Genomic DNA, 13646 nt, shown 5'->3' on the forward strand with positions numbered 1-13646 from the left:
CTATTTATAGGGTAGGGGGACTGTCCATGTGCTGAAATGTTTCAATTGGCTGTCCTGTTCCACCTGACGGCTGTGTCATGGGTCAAAGTTTTCCCCAATGTAAACTAATATGGCCGCCGCAAACTACGCCATGTGTTCGCAAATTTGGCGGGTAGCGAACAAGCAAAATTTGCCGCGAACCTACAGCCGGGCGAACCACTAGGCCATCTCTATTAAGTGGTTAATGCTAGCAGCAATATATTGTTTGAACCAATAATGTGTTAGTTTATAGACATTATTTGAGCAGCAAACACCACTTGTTGAAGATTTAATTGTTTGGTGGGTGAACCTGCTCTAAAGGTGCAAACTTGATCTTTGGACACGTGTGTGTGTGTGTGTGTGTGTGTGTGTGTGTGGGGGGGGGAGGGATTTTTGTATAATTTTAAAGTCATTAATCTCTTTTCTTGTGCTTTTCAGGGGATTTATTGCTCTAGTTGACTAAATTCAAATGTTAATATTTACTCTGTAGCACTTAAAACCCTAACAAAAAAAAAAACATAAATAATAATACTTTTAAAAAAGAGCACTTTTTATTTGTCCAGCCTTGTTCCCAGAGACTTTAATGACGTTTGTTGTCCAGCTCCGAGGTTATGTGATGTTCGGAAGTTATGGAGCGAAGGGGGGTGCAGGATTGTAGATTGTATGTAACTTCACCAATAAATGAGCTAAACATTTCCGTGAAACAATTTTCTACTTCTAACTTATATAAAGGACTGTTATCCGAGGGGATATTATTGTAATCAGATTTGTATGTAGCAGATACTTTGTACATATTTTTGTCATTTACCTATCAGGCAGCTCATGGATTTAGCTATGTACATTGATCTGTTGCTGATTCTTTAAATAGATACAAATAGACAAAGATTTGACTGGGCTGACCGAGTAGATACAATGTTTTGTTTTTCTTGCTTCTATTTCCCATTGTGTTGCGAGTTAAGAGCTCCACGATCTTCCCAAATACAAAGTAACAATTTTATGGCGGGAGATTGTTGAGAATCTGTTATTGTAACAATGTTTGAGTGAGGCATAAAAGTTTAGTAAGCTCTGCCACCTTGTGGTCATTCCAGGTACAACACTTCGGTGTGTGCACTACAAGGAGATGAATAGGAAATGGCCAGAAAGTGGAGATGATCTCTGCAAAAAAATATAGCATATATAGAAATTATTCTGACTATATATATATATATATATATATATATATATATTAATCGTAGCATCACAAACGTGTCACCCACGTCTCTGTACAAAGAGCCGTTCATACGCAGTTTTTATTCCTATTCTTCAATAAGGATATATTTTATCAATGTGATAAATTGTATTATTACTGTCAGGTAAAGGGCACTCTAAAGGCAAACACTTTGTCTTCTTATCGCACTCAGACTTGTAATACAGGTAAATAGTAATGAGGGGAAATGTGATCACAGGACATCATTCTCTCATCTCTTTTCATTCCAATCTTTTCTATGCTGATCGTCTACTCACCGCTAAACTCCTCCAACCAAAACCATGCACACCTACATAGAGCTCCAATGTCAGAACACATTGTATTCCAGATTTCCCCTCTATGCTATTAATAGACCACGCCTATGATGGCTCCGAGTTGCTATATTTAAATCTCCCGCCATAATTTAACTGGCCGTTAGGAAGATTCAGCCGCATTATACCGCTAAAGCCGACATTGTAGAAGTTCTATTCATAGATCTGTTCATCTTCCTCCAAATGACGTCACTTGTGTCAGTTTTCAGCTTCAATTTTTTTCCACCAAAGCGGTAAAATCCTCGAATATTACTGCCACAAGCCCGCCAAGTAAACCCAATCATTTTTTTTTTTCCTGTTACCAAACCCAACGGATCTTCTCAGAGTCACCCACTTCTATCTAAGAAGGAGCCGGACATACATGTGTATGAGATCTCATTGTATAATTAGACACCGAAGATTGTGATCCGGCTGGGGGACAATGTGATATAATGACACCTGTCCGTCCTAACAGCAATTAAGTTTTTATATGATTTTAAAGTCTAATATAACACGTTGAATTGATGTGAGTTTAGATAAGCAGGTGATCTCCTTATAGGGATTGGTTTCCATTGCCCTCCATCCTTTAGTTTAGACGCATTGTTATGTATGGATATGGGACCCAAATCCAGTGATAAGGTGCAAAGAACCGTTTGATGGATCAGTAGATGACTCCGGGGTGAAATAATCAGAGCTCAGCACTAACTGTCATGATGACTACAGATTTCTACCAGTCCTTTCATTTTTTGTTTATTTTAGGATGTAAGGGGGAAATCCGAAACGGCTACATGTCATGTCTGAAAGATGAAACGTTAATTATCGGCCAGTTCCCCGATCATATACAGATCTGATAATGAAACATGTAATACTTTATTTCCCATCATAGAAAGGTAGAGATCTGAGAGAAGTAATCTCACTATCATGTTCTGTATGTAGCAGTGTGTGTGTGGGGGGGGGGGGGGTTCTGCATTCTGAGAACATATGGAAATGTTTTACATTATTTAATAATCTTTCATTTCTATTTCTGTTTATTCCGTACTAATCGATGAATCTGCCTGAAAATAACGTGGTAAAGATATTTCTCGGATAAATATCTCATCTCATGATCTCAGTGTGGGATTTGGTGTTATATTGGGACTGATTGTCTGTAACGTTTTCACAATTCAGGCGGGAAATTTGAAAATAGCTATTTCAGATCTGAGCCAATCAGAACTGTGAGCGGTTTCATTATCAGCCTTCATTGGTCAGCGATGTCTTTATGAGGAATCCAAAGAATTTTATTTGGAGATTTATCTCCGTTTTCAGCCAAGAAAACATTTGTTTCCGTGGACTTTTCATAGATCTCTATAGCAAACATCCAATAGCAGTGCAAATTCTGTATTCTGATGTGCAAAATCAAAACAATAATATTTCTACATAATTTCCTGGAATTGAAGGGACGTCCCGGAAAGAGTGATATTTTCTATGAATAATATTCAGTGTCGGATTAGCCGATCTGAGATGACTGAGCAGATACAATGTTTCACTTTTCTTGCTTCTATCCCCCATTGTGTTGTGGAATAAAAGCTCCACGATCTCCCCAGATAAAGGAACAATGTAAGGCGGGAGATTGCGGAGAATCTCTCATTGTAACAATGTAGCAGAAGTGATTAGAGCAGTTGGGTGTGTGCAGTACAAGGCGAGGAATAGGAAATGTATAGAGCCAGAGAGGGGAGACGATCTCTGCAATAAAGAAGGATGAGATTAGAAGGAAGGTTTTATTCATTCCCCTTCCAGTCTGACCGACCTACTTCTCATCTCAAGATTATTAATGATGTTATTTTGAGTTCATTTTCTGTTATCCGGACAGCTAAAACTTGTAAAGGTAATACATTGTACGATACATGAAGATTGTATGACAGCTCGGTTGTGTAGTATGTGGGTGGCTCTTAGAAGAGCCTTTGTGTGTTGTTGGGGTGATGGGTGGGGGAGGGGTATTACTTGGCGCTGGTGTACTTGGTGACGGCCTTGGTGCCCTCGGAGACGGCGTGCTTGGCCAGCTCTCCGGGCAGGAGGAGGCGGACGGCGGTCTGTATCTCCCGGGAGGTGATGGTGGAGCGCTTGTTGTAATGAGCCAGGCGGGAAGCTTCGCCGGCGATGCGCTCGAAGATGTCATTGACGAAGGAGTTCATGATGCTCATGGCCTTGGAGGAGATGCCGGTGTCGGGGTGGACCTGCTTGAGCACCTTGTAGACGTAGATGGCATAACTCTCCTTCCTGCTCTTCCTCCGCTTCTTGCCGTCCTTCTTCTGGCTCTTGGTCACGGCTTTCTTGGAGCCCTTCTTGGGCGCCGGGGCGGACTTGGCTGGTTCAGGCATGATAAGGGATAAGAAGAATGTTTCCTCCGCTCTGAGAAGAGAAAAGTGTGCTGGCGCCGCCCTCATGTGCTGCTTATATAGGCGGTCCTATGCAAATGAGCACCCTCCCTCCTCACTCTTCTATTGGAAGACTCAGTCATGTGATGGGGAGTGACGTCATGATTTTTTTCCTCATTTAATGATTGGTTTAGATACAAACCTAGAGAGCATTGGCTGACTTCAAACGTGGCCAATCATAGGGCGAGACGTCATATCATTCAGCGTATAACAGGAAAGGGAGCGGCTCCAGCCATTCACATCTCTTTGAGAACTCCAATATCACAGAATCATGTCTGGTCGCGGCAAACAAGGAGGAAAGGTTCGGGCTAAGGCCAAGACCCGATCATCCCGGGCTGGTCTGCAGTTCCCAGTCGGTCGTGTTCACCGCCTGCTCAGGAAGGGTAACTATGCCGAGCGGGTCGGGGCCGGAGCTCCCGTCTATCTGGCCGCCGTCCTCGAGTATCTCACCGCTGAGATCCTCGAGCTGGCCGGTAACGCCGCCCGCGACAACAAGAAGACCCGCATCATCCCCCGACACCTCCAGCTGGCTGTCCGCAACGACGAGGAGCTCAACAAGCTGCTCGGGGGCGTCACCATCGCCCAGGGAGGAGTCCTGCCCAACATCCAGGCCGTGCTGCTGCCCAAGAAGACCGAGAGCCACAAGGCCGCCAAGACCAAGTAATCCCCAACAATCTCCCCATCCCCCTCCTCACCAAACACAAAGGCTCTTCTCAGAGCCACCCACATCTACATACAAAGAGCTGCATACATCTGCATTGTTATTCGGAGATCTGATTGTAACAATGAAAGATTGCATTTATTTTCCACGTAGGAAATAAAATACTTACTATGACTAGAAGGTGTGATTCCCCATGGGGGGGAACAATGTCTTAGGATGACACGTGGCAGTAATAAGAAATGATGATAGATGTTTATATTGGAACGCTTTCAGTGTCCCTTTATAGAGCAATGTCCTCTCATTACAGGGACTCGTCTTCATTCTCCTCCATCCTTTACTTCTCATCACAAATCATTCTAAAAATAAACAATCCTTCTCTCACCTGAAAAGGACCCCCCCCCCCCTTCACTCTCACCGCAACACAAATATACATTGTCATGTCATCTCACAGTTCTGATTGCTTCAATCTTCATGTTTCCCGCCACAATTCTCTCTACACTTCCCATCCTCTCACATCTACCATCACGATAATACAGCAGCTTTCATCAACGGTCCCTTTATTTCACAGTGCAATTCCACAACGATAATCCATACATTGATAAACGTCCGTTTTGTTGTTTTATACTTCAGAGTCCGCCCTGCTGTAGAGATGATTAGAAAGTCACTGAACACGTGACCTCTACTCTGAGGAAGGAGAGAGATCGCACACTTTCTTTGTACTCCTCATAGGAAAGACATTAGTGGCTGGCTGTGGGATCTCCCACAACTCTGATTGGCCAATATTTCAAATGTCACCCGCCTGAATTGTGTAAATCGTTACACAAAAATCCATTTCTTTTATACCGCCAAATCCGACCCTGAATACTGAGATCAGCAGAGGAGAACTTTGATCGGAAAAACAGATCAACACTTTAATTTAAATCAGAATAGAGAGGGGTGACCGGATTATTACTGACCAAAAAATGTCCTTTATTGCAAGTGCTCGGAATCCACCGCTATACACAGAACACGACAGTCACATGACTTCTACCTGTCTTTATGATGAGAAAATAGAGTAATGATCATCTAGAAATGTCACTGAGCGATATTTATTGTCCCCTTATCACACCCCGAATATTTCTATAAAGAAATGTGAGGTGACTGGGAATAATGCCTAAGAAAGGGGTTTATCGGTGTCTCAACAAGCTAGCTGAAAAAGAATAAAGTGATCTAACGATATTGTAAGCGGAGAGAATATAGACACTAGATCGCTTCGATCTGTTGTATTCCAAGTAAAATAAAGTTGTACAATCGGATTAATATGGGTTTAGCTAAAAAGCTTTCATTCCGACGTGCTAAAAGTTGATCTTAGAGAAATAAATGGTTACAGCCCTTTGTATGAGAAGGTGGGTGGCCCTGAGAAGGACCTTTGTTGGGGTGAAGTGGGGTAAGCGGTGGATGTTGGGGGTTTAGCCTCCGAATCCGTAGAGAGTGCGGCCCTGGCGTTTTAGGGCATAGACGACATCCATGGCGGTGACGGTCTTCCTCTTGGCGTGCTCGGTGTAAGTGACGGCATCGCGGATGACATTCTCCAGGAAAACCTTGAGCACTCCGCGGGTCTCCTCATAGATGAGACCGGAGATTCGCTTGACACCCCCTCTGCGGGCCAAACGTCGGATGGCGGGTTTGGTGATGCCCTGGATGTTGTCCCGGAGCACCTTCCTGTGGCGCTTAGCGCCTCCTTTCCCCAGACCCTTTCCTCCTTTACCGCGACCAGACATCGCCAAGTTCTTCGTGTATCAGACGAATGTGAAGGAAAAGCACCCAGCCTCGCTTTATATGCAGCATAGGCGGACCTGATGGAGAATAAGGGGGAGGGGTTGGAGGAGGGCGCGTCCAGACGTCACAATAAGTCCGCCCCTCTGTGCTCTCAATCATCCAATCCTCAGCAGTTCCGTGATTTGAATTTCCCGCTCGATGATGCTCTTTGTTCAATAGAAAGAACAACATTTCACTCCTTTTGGGTGACCATTGGATGTTACCTGATCATCATTACTGGTGAGGTCATGTCTCTGACGTCACCCAGGATCCTCCAAATAAATGTCCTCACTACATACACAGACATCGGAATATTCACATTCAGTGAATAAAATATAATAGTATCCTAATATAAAAAAGAATATATAAAATAATATATTATGAAGTACATAGAAATCGCAAAAATACCATAAAATGCAGCATTTGTAACACCCCCACCCCACCCAAAACGAGACATAATACCTCCCAGCTTTTAGTAGAGTGCAGATCTCCTAGATAAATGACCCCAACCGGAAAAAAGAAAGAAGAATACCAGACATGTGAGCGCACTCAAATGTCCATACAACTGCCCTCCCCCTTTTTTTCCATCAATATGGAAACTAAAATTCTTCTAGCCACCCCAACATTTAGACAATTGTCTTATGAAGAATTATCAGTTTTCCAATATTTTCTAGAAACCCATTTCCTTCCCAATAATTATCACAATCGTTTAGCCGACTTTTTATTACATATTTTGACCAGAGAAGACTTCATAGACCATTAACGCTTCCTGCATATAAAGTTTTCCCCTCAATCCATCCTCCTGTTTATAACAGATGTTCCAACACCTTTCACTGGTGACCTTCCTATCCAGATTACTATATAAAGTCCCCACAATGAACGCTCGGCTCTGGGTTCCTTCAGGTCATAGATAGATTGGGACATCTAGAACCCTTTGCTGATCTCTCACAAGTCATGTTCCCCCAGAGTCCTGGAACAGATGAGATGTCACACAATGTATTATGTCTCCAGAATCCCGGATCTCTCATCATCTTCTATTAGAATGGGATAGGACCCGGCACAGCTGCTGCACATAACCAGAGGGGTACACACCAATTCCATCCCTCAGTGCTCATACACCAACCAATCTCACCCCATCATTGCACTGTATCAGTTAATGTGTTATTCTGCAGCAATACTCCCTGGATCAAACATGCCCCATTCTCAGCAATCACATCTTTTAGCCTACTTGTTTAATTAGAGGTGTACCACCGTATAGACAAATGGATCATTCATTACCGATCGATCTTAGATCCACATAAGATGATAGATAGATAGATAGATAGATAGATAGATAGATAGATAGATAGATAGATAGATAGATAGATAGATAGATAGATAGATAGATAGATAGATAGATAGATAGATAGATAGATAGATAGATAGATAGATAGATAGATTTTCGGTCTATTTATCTATGTGTGAAAGGTGCAGTAGCGGCACACCTATTATAATGATTACACAGGGATTTGATTGAAAGGGGAATGGGAATTCAGCAATAGGTGTTAGGGTTTAATATACTGATCCACATGGGACATCTAGAAATAATGATCGCACCGAGCGATCCCTCATCTGCCGACTTCTAAAGGTTTTATCTGACACAAACAAAAAAAACATGCAAAATAATCCGATAAATTTTGCAGTCTGGATGCCATTTCCTCAGATCTTCAGCTATGAATTGTAATTCTGTTATCAAACTGCACACACTAATCCGTTTTATTCTGTTCCTATGGATTCGGAAAGGAAGCCATGAAATTATATTGTATCTCTTCACAGATCCCCGCACAGAAGTCATTCCTCTTTTTACCAGCAGGTGTCAGTGTTTCTCCTCCATAGAGAATACATTGGAGCAGTTTAGTTCAATTTCATTGAAATGGTTCTGATAGAAAACTTCCTGAGCGCTGATCCATCTGGAAACAATGACACCGACTGATCCCAGATCTGCCCGGAGCAGGGAGGGCAATGCTGGGGGGACGATTCATTGTCTGCTCAGCGATCTGTCCCTCCATGTTAGTACAGAATTGTGCTGGATGGAAGAAGCCGTGCAAGTCAACTTTCTACTTGTTATTCAGAACGGAATAATCAGATCAGTGAGATCGGAGGAGGATTTTCTGTCATCTCATTTACTGTATTATGGAGAAAAACTGTCCAATCTCAGATCTTCTAATTCTTACACCGATTAGGAATTCCCGACCTTTTTTATTTTATATCATATTTCTGATGAATATTTTCTCATTTGGCAGGAAGGAAAACTGATAGAAAGGATCCTCAGCCATTCAATACTCCGAAGAGAATTTCATTTACTTTGTAACTAGAAACAAGCAAAATGTTTACAATGTTTCTAAGTGGGGACAGATCTGCTTCTTCAGACATGAAATATTTGTGTTATTGATTCATTGTACATATCTGGCAGTGCCATGATTTCTACCAGTCCTTTCACTTTTTTCTTATTCTAGTTTTAATATGAGGAAATCTGTAACTGCTACATGTCTGATAGAGGTCAGTTCCATGATCCTACACAGATCTGATAATGAAACATGGAATCCTTTATTTCCCATCATATAGAAAGGTAGAGATCTACCGCCAGTCCATTCTCACAGTCTATAATTCCTAAATCTACAGGGAGTCTCTAATCTTTGAATATAAAGATATTTCTGATGAATGTTTTCTCTTTTTTGGTAAAAGGGAAGAGCTTGTATGATGTGAAGAAAACATCTCTACTTACAAAGATATAACGTGCAGATTTTGGCGGGCATTTTAAAAATGCCGCTTTTTTTAAGAAAACCAATCATGAAAAGGGCTGTGCTTTAATTGTCCAATCAGAAGGCAGTGATGTGTATAAATGGCTCCGCAGAGCGGCAATGATTCACATTCACTGTTTTAGCAGAGAGTTGAGTAAAGATGGCGAGAACCAAGCAGACCGCCCGGAAGTCCACCGGAGGGAAAGCTCCCCGCAAGCAGCTGGCCACCAAAGCCGCTCGCAAGAGCGCCCCGGCCACCGGCGGAGTCAAGAAGCCTCACCGTTACAGGCCCGGCACCGTGGCTCTCCGAGAGGTCCGCCGCTACCAGAAATCCACCGAGCTGCTCATCCGCAAACTGCCCTTCCAGCGCCTCGTCCGAGAGATCGCCCAGGACTTCAAGACCGACCTGCGCTTCCAGAGCTCCGCCGTCATGGCTCTGCAAGAGGCTTCCGAGGCTTATCTCGTCGGACTCTTCGAGGACACCAACCTGTGCGCCATCCACGCCAAGAGGGTCACCATCATGCCCAAAGACATACAGCTGGCACGCCGCATCCGCGGAGAGAGGGCATAGAGGGGGAGCGGAACCACCACCCCTACTACTACTCCCATCATCCCAACACAAAGGCTCTTTTCAGAGCCACCACATCCTCCTATATACAGAGCTCTATATATCTATTACCCTGACTACAGGGCGAATCCAAACAACTTGCATTACCCTTTTGTTACATATATATTTTCAGATGAATGTATGGATCGGTTCCTCGTGCTGTAATAGAATTCTAGTGATGAGTTTTTGTACAATGATCACACCGAGCCAATTTACCCCGCCGGGGAGATCTCCGCTTCCCTCTTTTCTTCTCCCAACTCCAGTCTGGAAATTCTCATCTTATCCACTGAAGAGAGAAGCTTCGCTGCATTCCTTTCTCCTTTTATCTAGACCCTGTATTACTTTTATATCCGTTCAATGATAATAGTTTTCAACTGATAGAATTGTAGCCGATTTGTCGGAGACATATTTCTAGAAGCAAAATTCGCCTTTAAAAGTACAAAAGTTCGATGGGGGGTTCGGTATTTATTCATTAGTGCAATTATTTCCATCATCAATCCATCACAAAGTAACAACTCATACCTTTTATGAACAATCTATACTTGGAGAATCTCCTCTGCTTTTCTCTAACCCAATACAATAATTCCCGGATAGAGAGGGGGAGGGGAACACAGCTACACACTGACTTCCCATCCACCATTTCTGTGTCTCATTTTTACACCTAACAATAATTTCATCAGATTTTCTAGATACTTCTATCGGTTTTCTCTTGGCAAAGATAGAGATGTGGTGATTGATCAGCTGAAGAGAAAATATTGGGGGAATAAACCGGCGTCCACATGGGGGTGTCACTAGGGAAGGGGCAGTCATGTCCTCTACTAGCACTGTGTAATGAGAGGAGATCAGAGCCGGCCGGGGCTGCACACATGGAGAGACTGGAAGGAAGAATATATCCCATATTGTATAGAAAACAAATCATTGCTGGGGAGAATCCGGGGAACTCCCCTGGAACCCCTTTGTTCCCATTATTAGTTTATTTATTCCCAATCTCCCCTCTGGGAGGGAACTGTTACATTAATCAAAGCTGTGAGATTTTGGCGGCCAATTTGAAAATGCTCCGCTGCACCAATCGGTTGCTTGTGCTTCATTTGTCTACCAATGAGAGCTTTTAGAGAAAACTGCCGAATGATCGTTTTCTAGATGTGACACCGGGGATTGCATAACCGATATCGATGCACACACGATGCGTTCGGTGTTCGGATCTCCCGCTGTATGAATGTATGATGGAATTGTTCTATAGAGGGGATTGTGTAGGGTTGCGATGTGTGAGGAGGAGGTAGGTGGGTGGCTGTGAGAAGATGAGGTGTAAGTAGTCAGTGTAGAATGTGATGAGGATGTGGAGGTAGGAGGTATAATGAGGCTCCTGGTCGGTGTTCGGTATGTAGAGCTCTGTTAGGAGGAGGTGGGTGGCTCTGAGAAGAGCCTTTGGGGGGTGTAGATGAAGGAGTCCTCCGGCTGCTGCTTGGATTTATTTCTTCTTCGGAGCGGCCTTCTTGGGCTTGGCTGCTGCCTTGGGTTTTGCCGCCTTCTTAGCCGGACTCTTGGCGGCTTTTTTGGGCTTGGCTGCAGCTTTGGGCTTCTTGGGGCTCTTTGTCACCTTCTTGGCAGCTGCAGCCTTTGCCGGTTTCTTGGCCGCTTTGCTGGCTGCCTTCTTGGGGGATTTTACTGCCTTCTTGGGGGACTTGGCCGCCGGTTTCTTAGGGGACTTGGCTGGCTTTTTGGCCGCAGCTGCTGGCTTTTTTTTGGGGGCTTTCTTGGCCTTGTCGCCCTCTTGCTGCTTCTTGTTGATCTTGAAGGATCCGGAGGCGCCATGTCCTTTCACCTGGACGAGGCTCCCCTTAGTCACCAGCGCCCTGATGGCGACCTTGAGGCGGTTGTTGTTCTTCTCCACATCGTATCCTCCAGCGGCCAGGAGCTTCTTGAGGGCGGCCAGGGAGACCCCGCTGCGCTCTTTGGAAGCGGCCACGGCTGTGACGATGAGCTCGGACACGCTGGGACCGGACGGCTTCTTGCTGCCTTTCTTGGCTCCTCCGGCTGCCGCCTTCTTAGCCGGCTTCTTCTTGGCGGCGGGCTCCGCTGGAGGAGCGGCGGCTGGGGCGCTCTCAGTCTCAGTCATGATTCTAGAAAGTCTATTGGACAGATAAACTTCCCCACTCACCTCTTCTGGGATTATATAGTTAAACTTCCTACACTGCTATTGGTCGGTACACAACAAGCCTCACGCTCTGCTATTGGTTACACATCAGACACGCCCACTCAGTATCATGGAGTAGTTGGAGAATCTTCTCTCTCTTGTTGTGTTTCCCCGGTAGATAGAAAACCGACTTTTATCTGAAATAGAACGCTGCCCGATCTTCATCGGGGACCCGATCTGCTCACTGGACTGTCACTTATCGGGGGTCACTTACAGCTGTCAGGAGCTGCTGAGGAGGCTGAACACAGAGGCTGCAAACACCTCCATCCTCCTGAGTGTGTGTCCCATTCTTCCTTCTATCTTCTTTTCTACACAGAAAACAATGTTCTCACATCTCCCTCTAGAATGATCTTCACATTAGATGAGTGAAGAGTGACCATCAGGAAACATTTCCCTCTAATACAAAACTCTGCTCATCTATAGCTGAGTAGAAGGAGCCTGGAAGAAAAACATCAGCCGGTGACATGAGATCCTTGTGTGATGGGATGGGAGAGATTGTTATACATACAAATGTCTCAGCTGATTACACAATGTCATGTTTAATATACAATGTATCATTATCTGCTCACCATGATAAACATGTTTTTATACTCTGAGTATGTTTATTGTCCGATATTGCTGCAAATCTATACTGGCGGCTACTCATGTATAATGTTTGTTTTATATCCTTGTATCTAGAATATCATTTGTTAATTTGGCGTTTAAAGAGCCAATCCATCAACATTTGAATTCACAAAATATTATTTCAGTAATAAGAACTTTGCTGCAAATCATTTTTTTTCCTTTCAAAAACTCCCTCCCACCCCTCCCTCTCAGGCCTTTACCTCCAGACACAAAGTCAGACCTTCACCCTCCCCTTCCCTCTGATCACCTGATTTGGGGAAAAAAAAAAAAAGAAATCCATCATTAGGAATAATAGGTAAATTATAGATATATATTGAGTTTTGAGTAAAGAAGAGTATAATTGGACAGGATGTTACTGCTCTCTGTGCCCAATTACAGACATTTACTTTCTCATCTTTGTTCCATTTATATCAGGTAGAGTGAAAGCAAGGGAATTCTCCAAATGTGGTCACCAGAATATGACCATATAGAGGTTAAGAAGTCACCCCGGTCAAGCTGTTCGCGAAGATTCTGGCTAACAGGCTACTCCCGCTCCTACCCAAAGGGATCCATAGAGACCAGGTTGGCTTTGTCCCGAGCCGCGAGGCTCGGGATAACACCATCAAAACGCTTAATCTGCACCATGTCCTCTCTACCACTAACCAGAAGGGGTTCCTGCTCTCCCTGGACGCTGAGAAGGCATTCGACAGGGTGTCGTGGAATTTCATGGCAGCGACGCTCTCCGCTTGGGTACTAGGTCACCGGTACCTTGGATATGTCATGGCAATGTATGCTAAGCCACAGGCACGGATACGTGTTAACGACACTCTGTCGAGTGCCTTCCATATCTCCAATGGTACTAGACAAGGGTGCCCTTTGTCTCCCTTGATTCTTATCATGACACTGGAACCCCTTCTCCACAAGATTAGACAAACCGACACAGTCCACGGGGTTCGCTTCGCTGACGGAACATACAAGATCGCCGCTTATGCAGACGACCTACTGTTGTTTCTCACCGACCCCATCACGACTCTGC

At 44.2% G+C, this 13646-nt stretch overlaps 4 protein-coding genes across 4 annotated transcripts; 2 read left to right on the forward strand and 2 right to left on the reverse strand.

Moving 5' to 3' along the window:
* Positions 1–3530: 3530 nt before the first annotated feature.
* On the reverse strand, positions 3531–3911 carry LOC309547641 (histone H2B 1.1; the record flags this gene model as incomplete). The annotated part of the gene is made up of 1 exon (XM_082247518.1): positions 3531–3911. The coding sequence occupies one exon, from the start codon at positions 3909–3911 to the stop codon at positions 3531–3533; it is 381 nt and encodes a 126-aa protein (XP_082103644.1).
* A 328-nt stretch (positions 3912–4239) lies between these two features.
* Positions 4240–4632, forward strand: LOC309548338 (histone H2A type 1-like; the record flags this gene model as incomplete). Its single annotated transcript, XM_082248276.1, has 1 exon — positions 4240–4632. One exon carries the CDS (start codon positions 4240–4242, stop codon positions 4630–4632), a length of 393 nt encoding a protein of 130 aa, XP_082104402.1.
* Positions 4633–9366: 4734 nt separating this feature from the next.
* On the forward strand, positions 9367–9777 carry LOC309547610 (histone H3.2-like; the record flags this gene model as incomplete). The annotated part of the gene is made up of 1 exon (XM_082247483.1): positions 9367–9777. The coding sequence occupies one exon, from the start codon at positions 9367–9369 to the stop codon at positions 9775–9777; it is 411 nt and encodes a 136-aa protein (XP_082103609.1).
* A 1504-nt stretch (positions 9778–11281) lies between these two features.
* On the reverse strand, positions 11282–11929 carry LOC309547582 (uncharacterized protein; the record flags this gene model as incomplete). The annotated part of the gene is made up of 1 exon (XM_082247454.1): positions 11282–11929. One exon carries the CDS (start codon positions 11927–11929, stop codon positions 11282–11284), a length of 648 nt encoding a protein of 215 aa, XP_082103580.1.
* Positions 11930–13646: the final 1717 nt, after the last annotated feature.

Source organism: Pelophylax lessonae (assembly GCF_965119305.1).
Source record: "Pelophylax lessonae genome assembly, chromosome: 2".
NCBI classification, from domain to species: domain Eukaryota; kingdom Metazoa; phylum Chordata; class Amphibia; order Anura; family Ranidae; genus Pelophylax; species Pelophylax lessonae.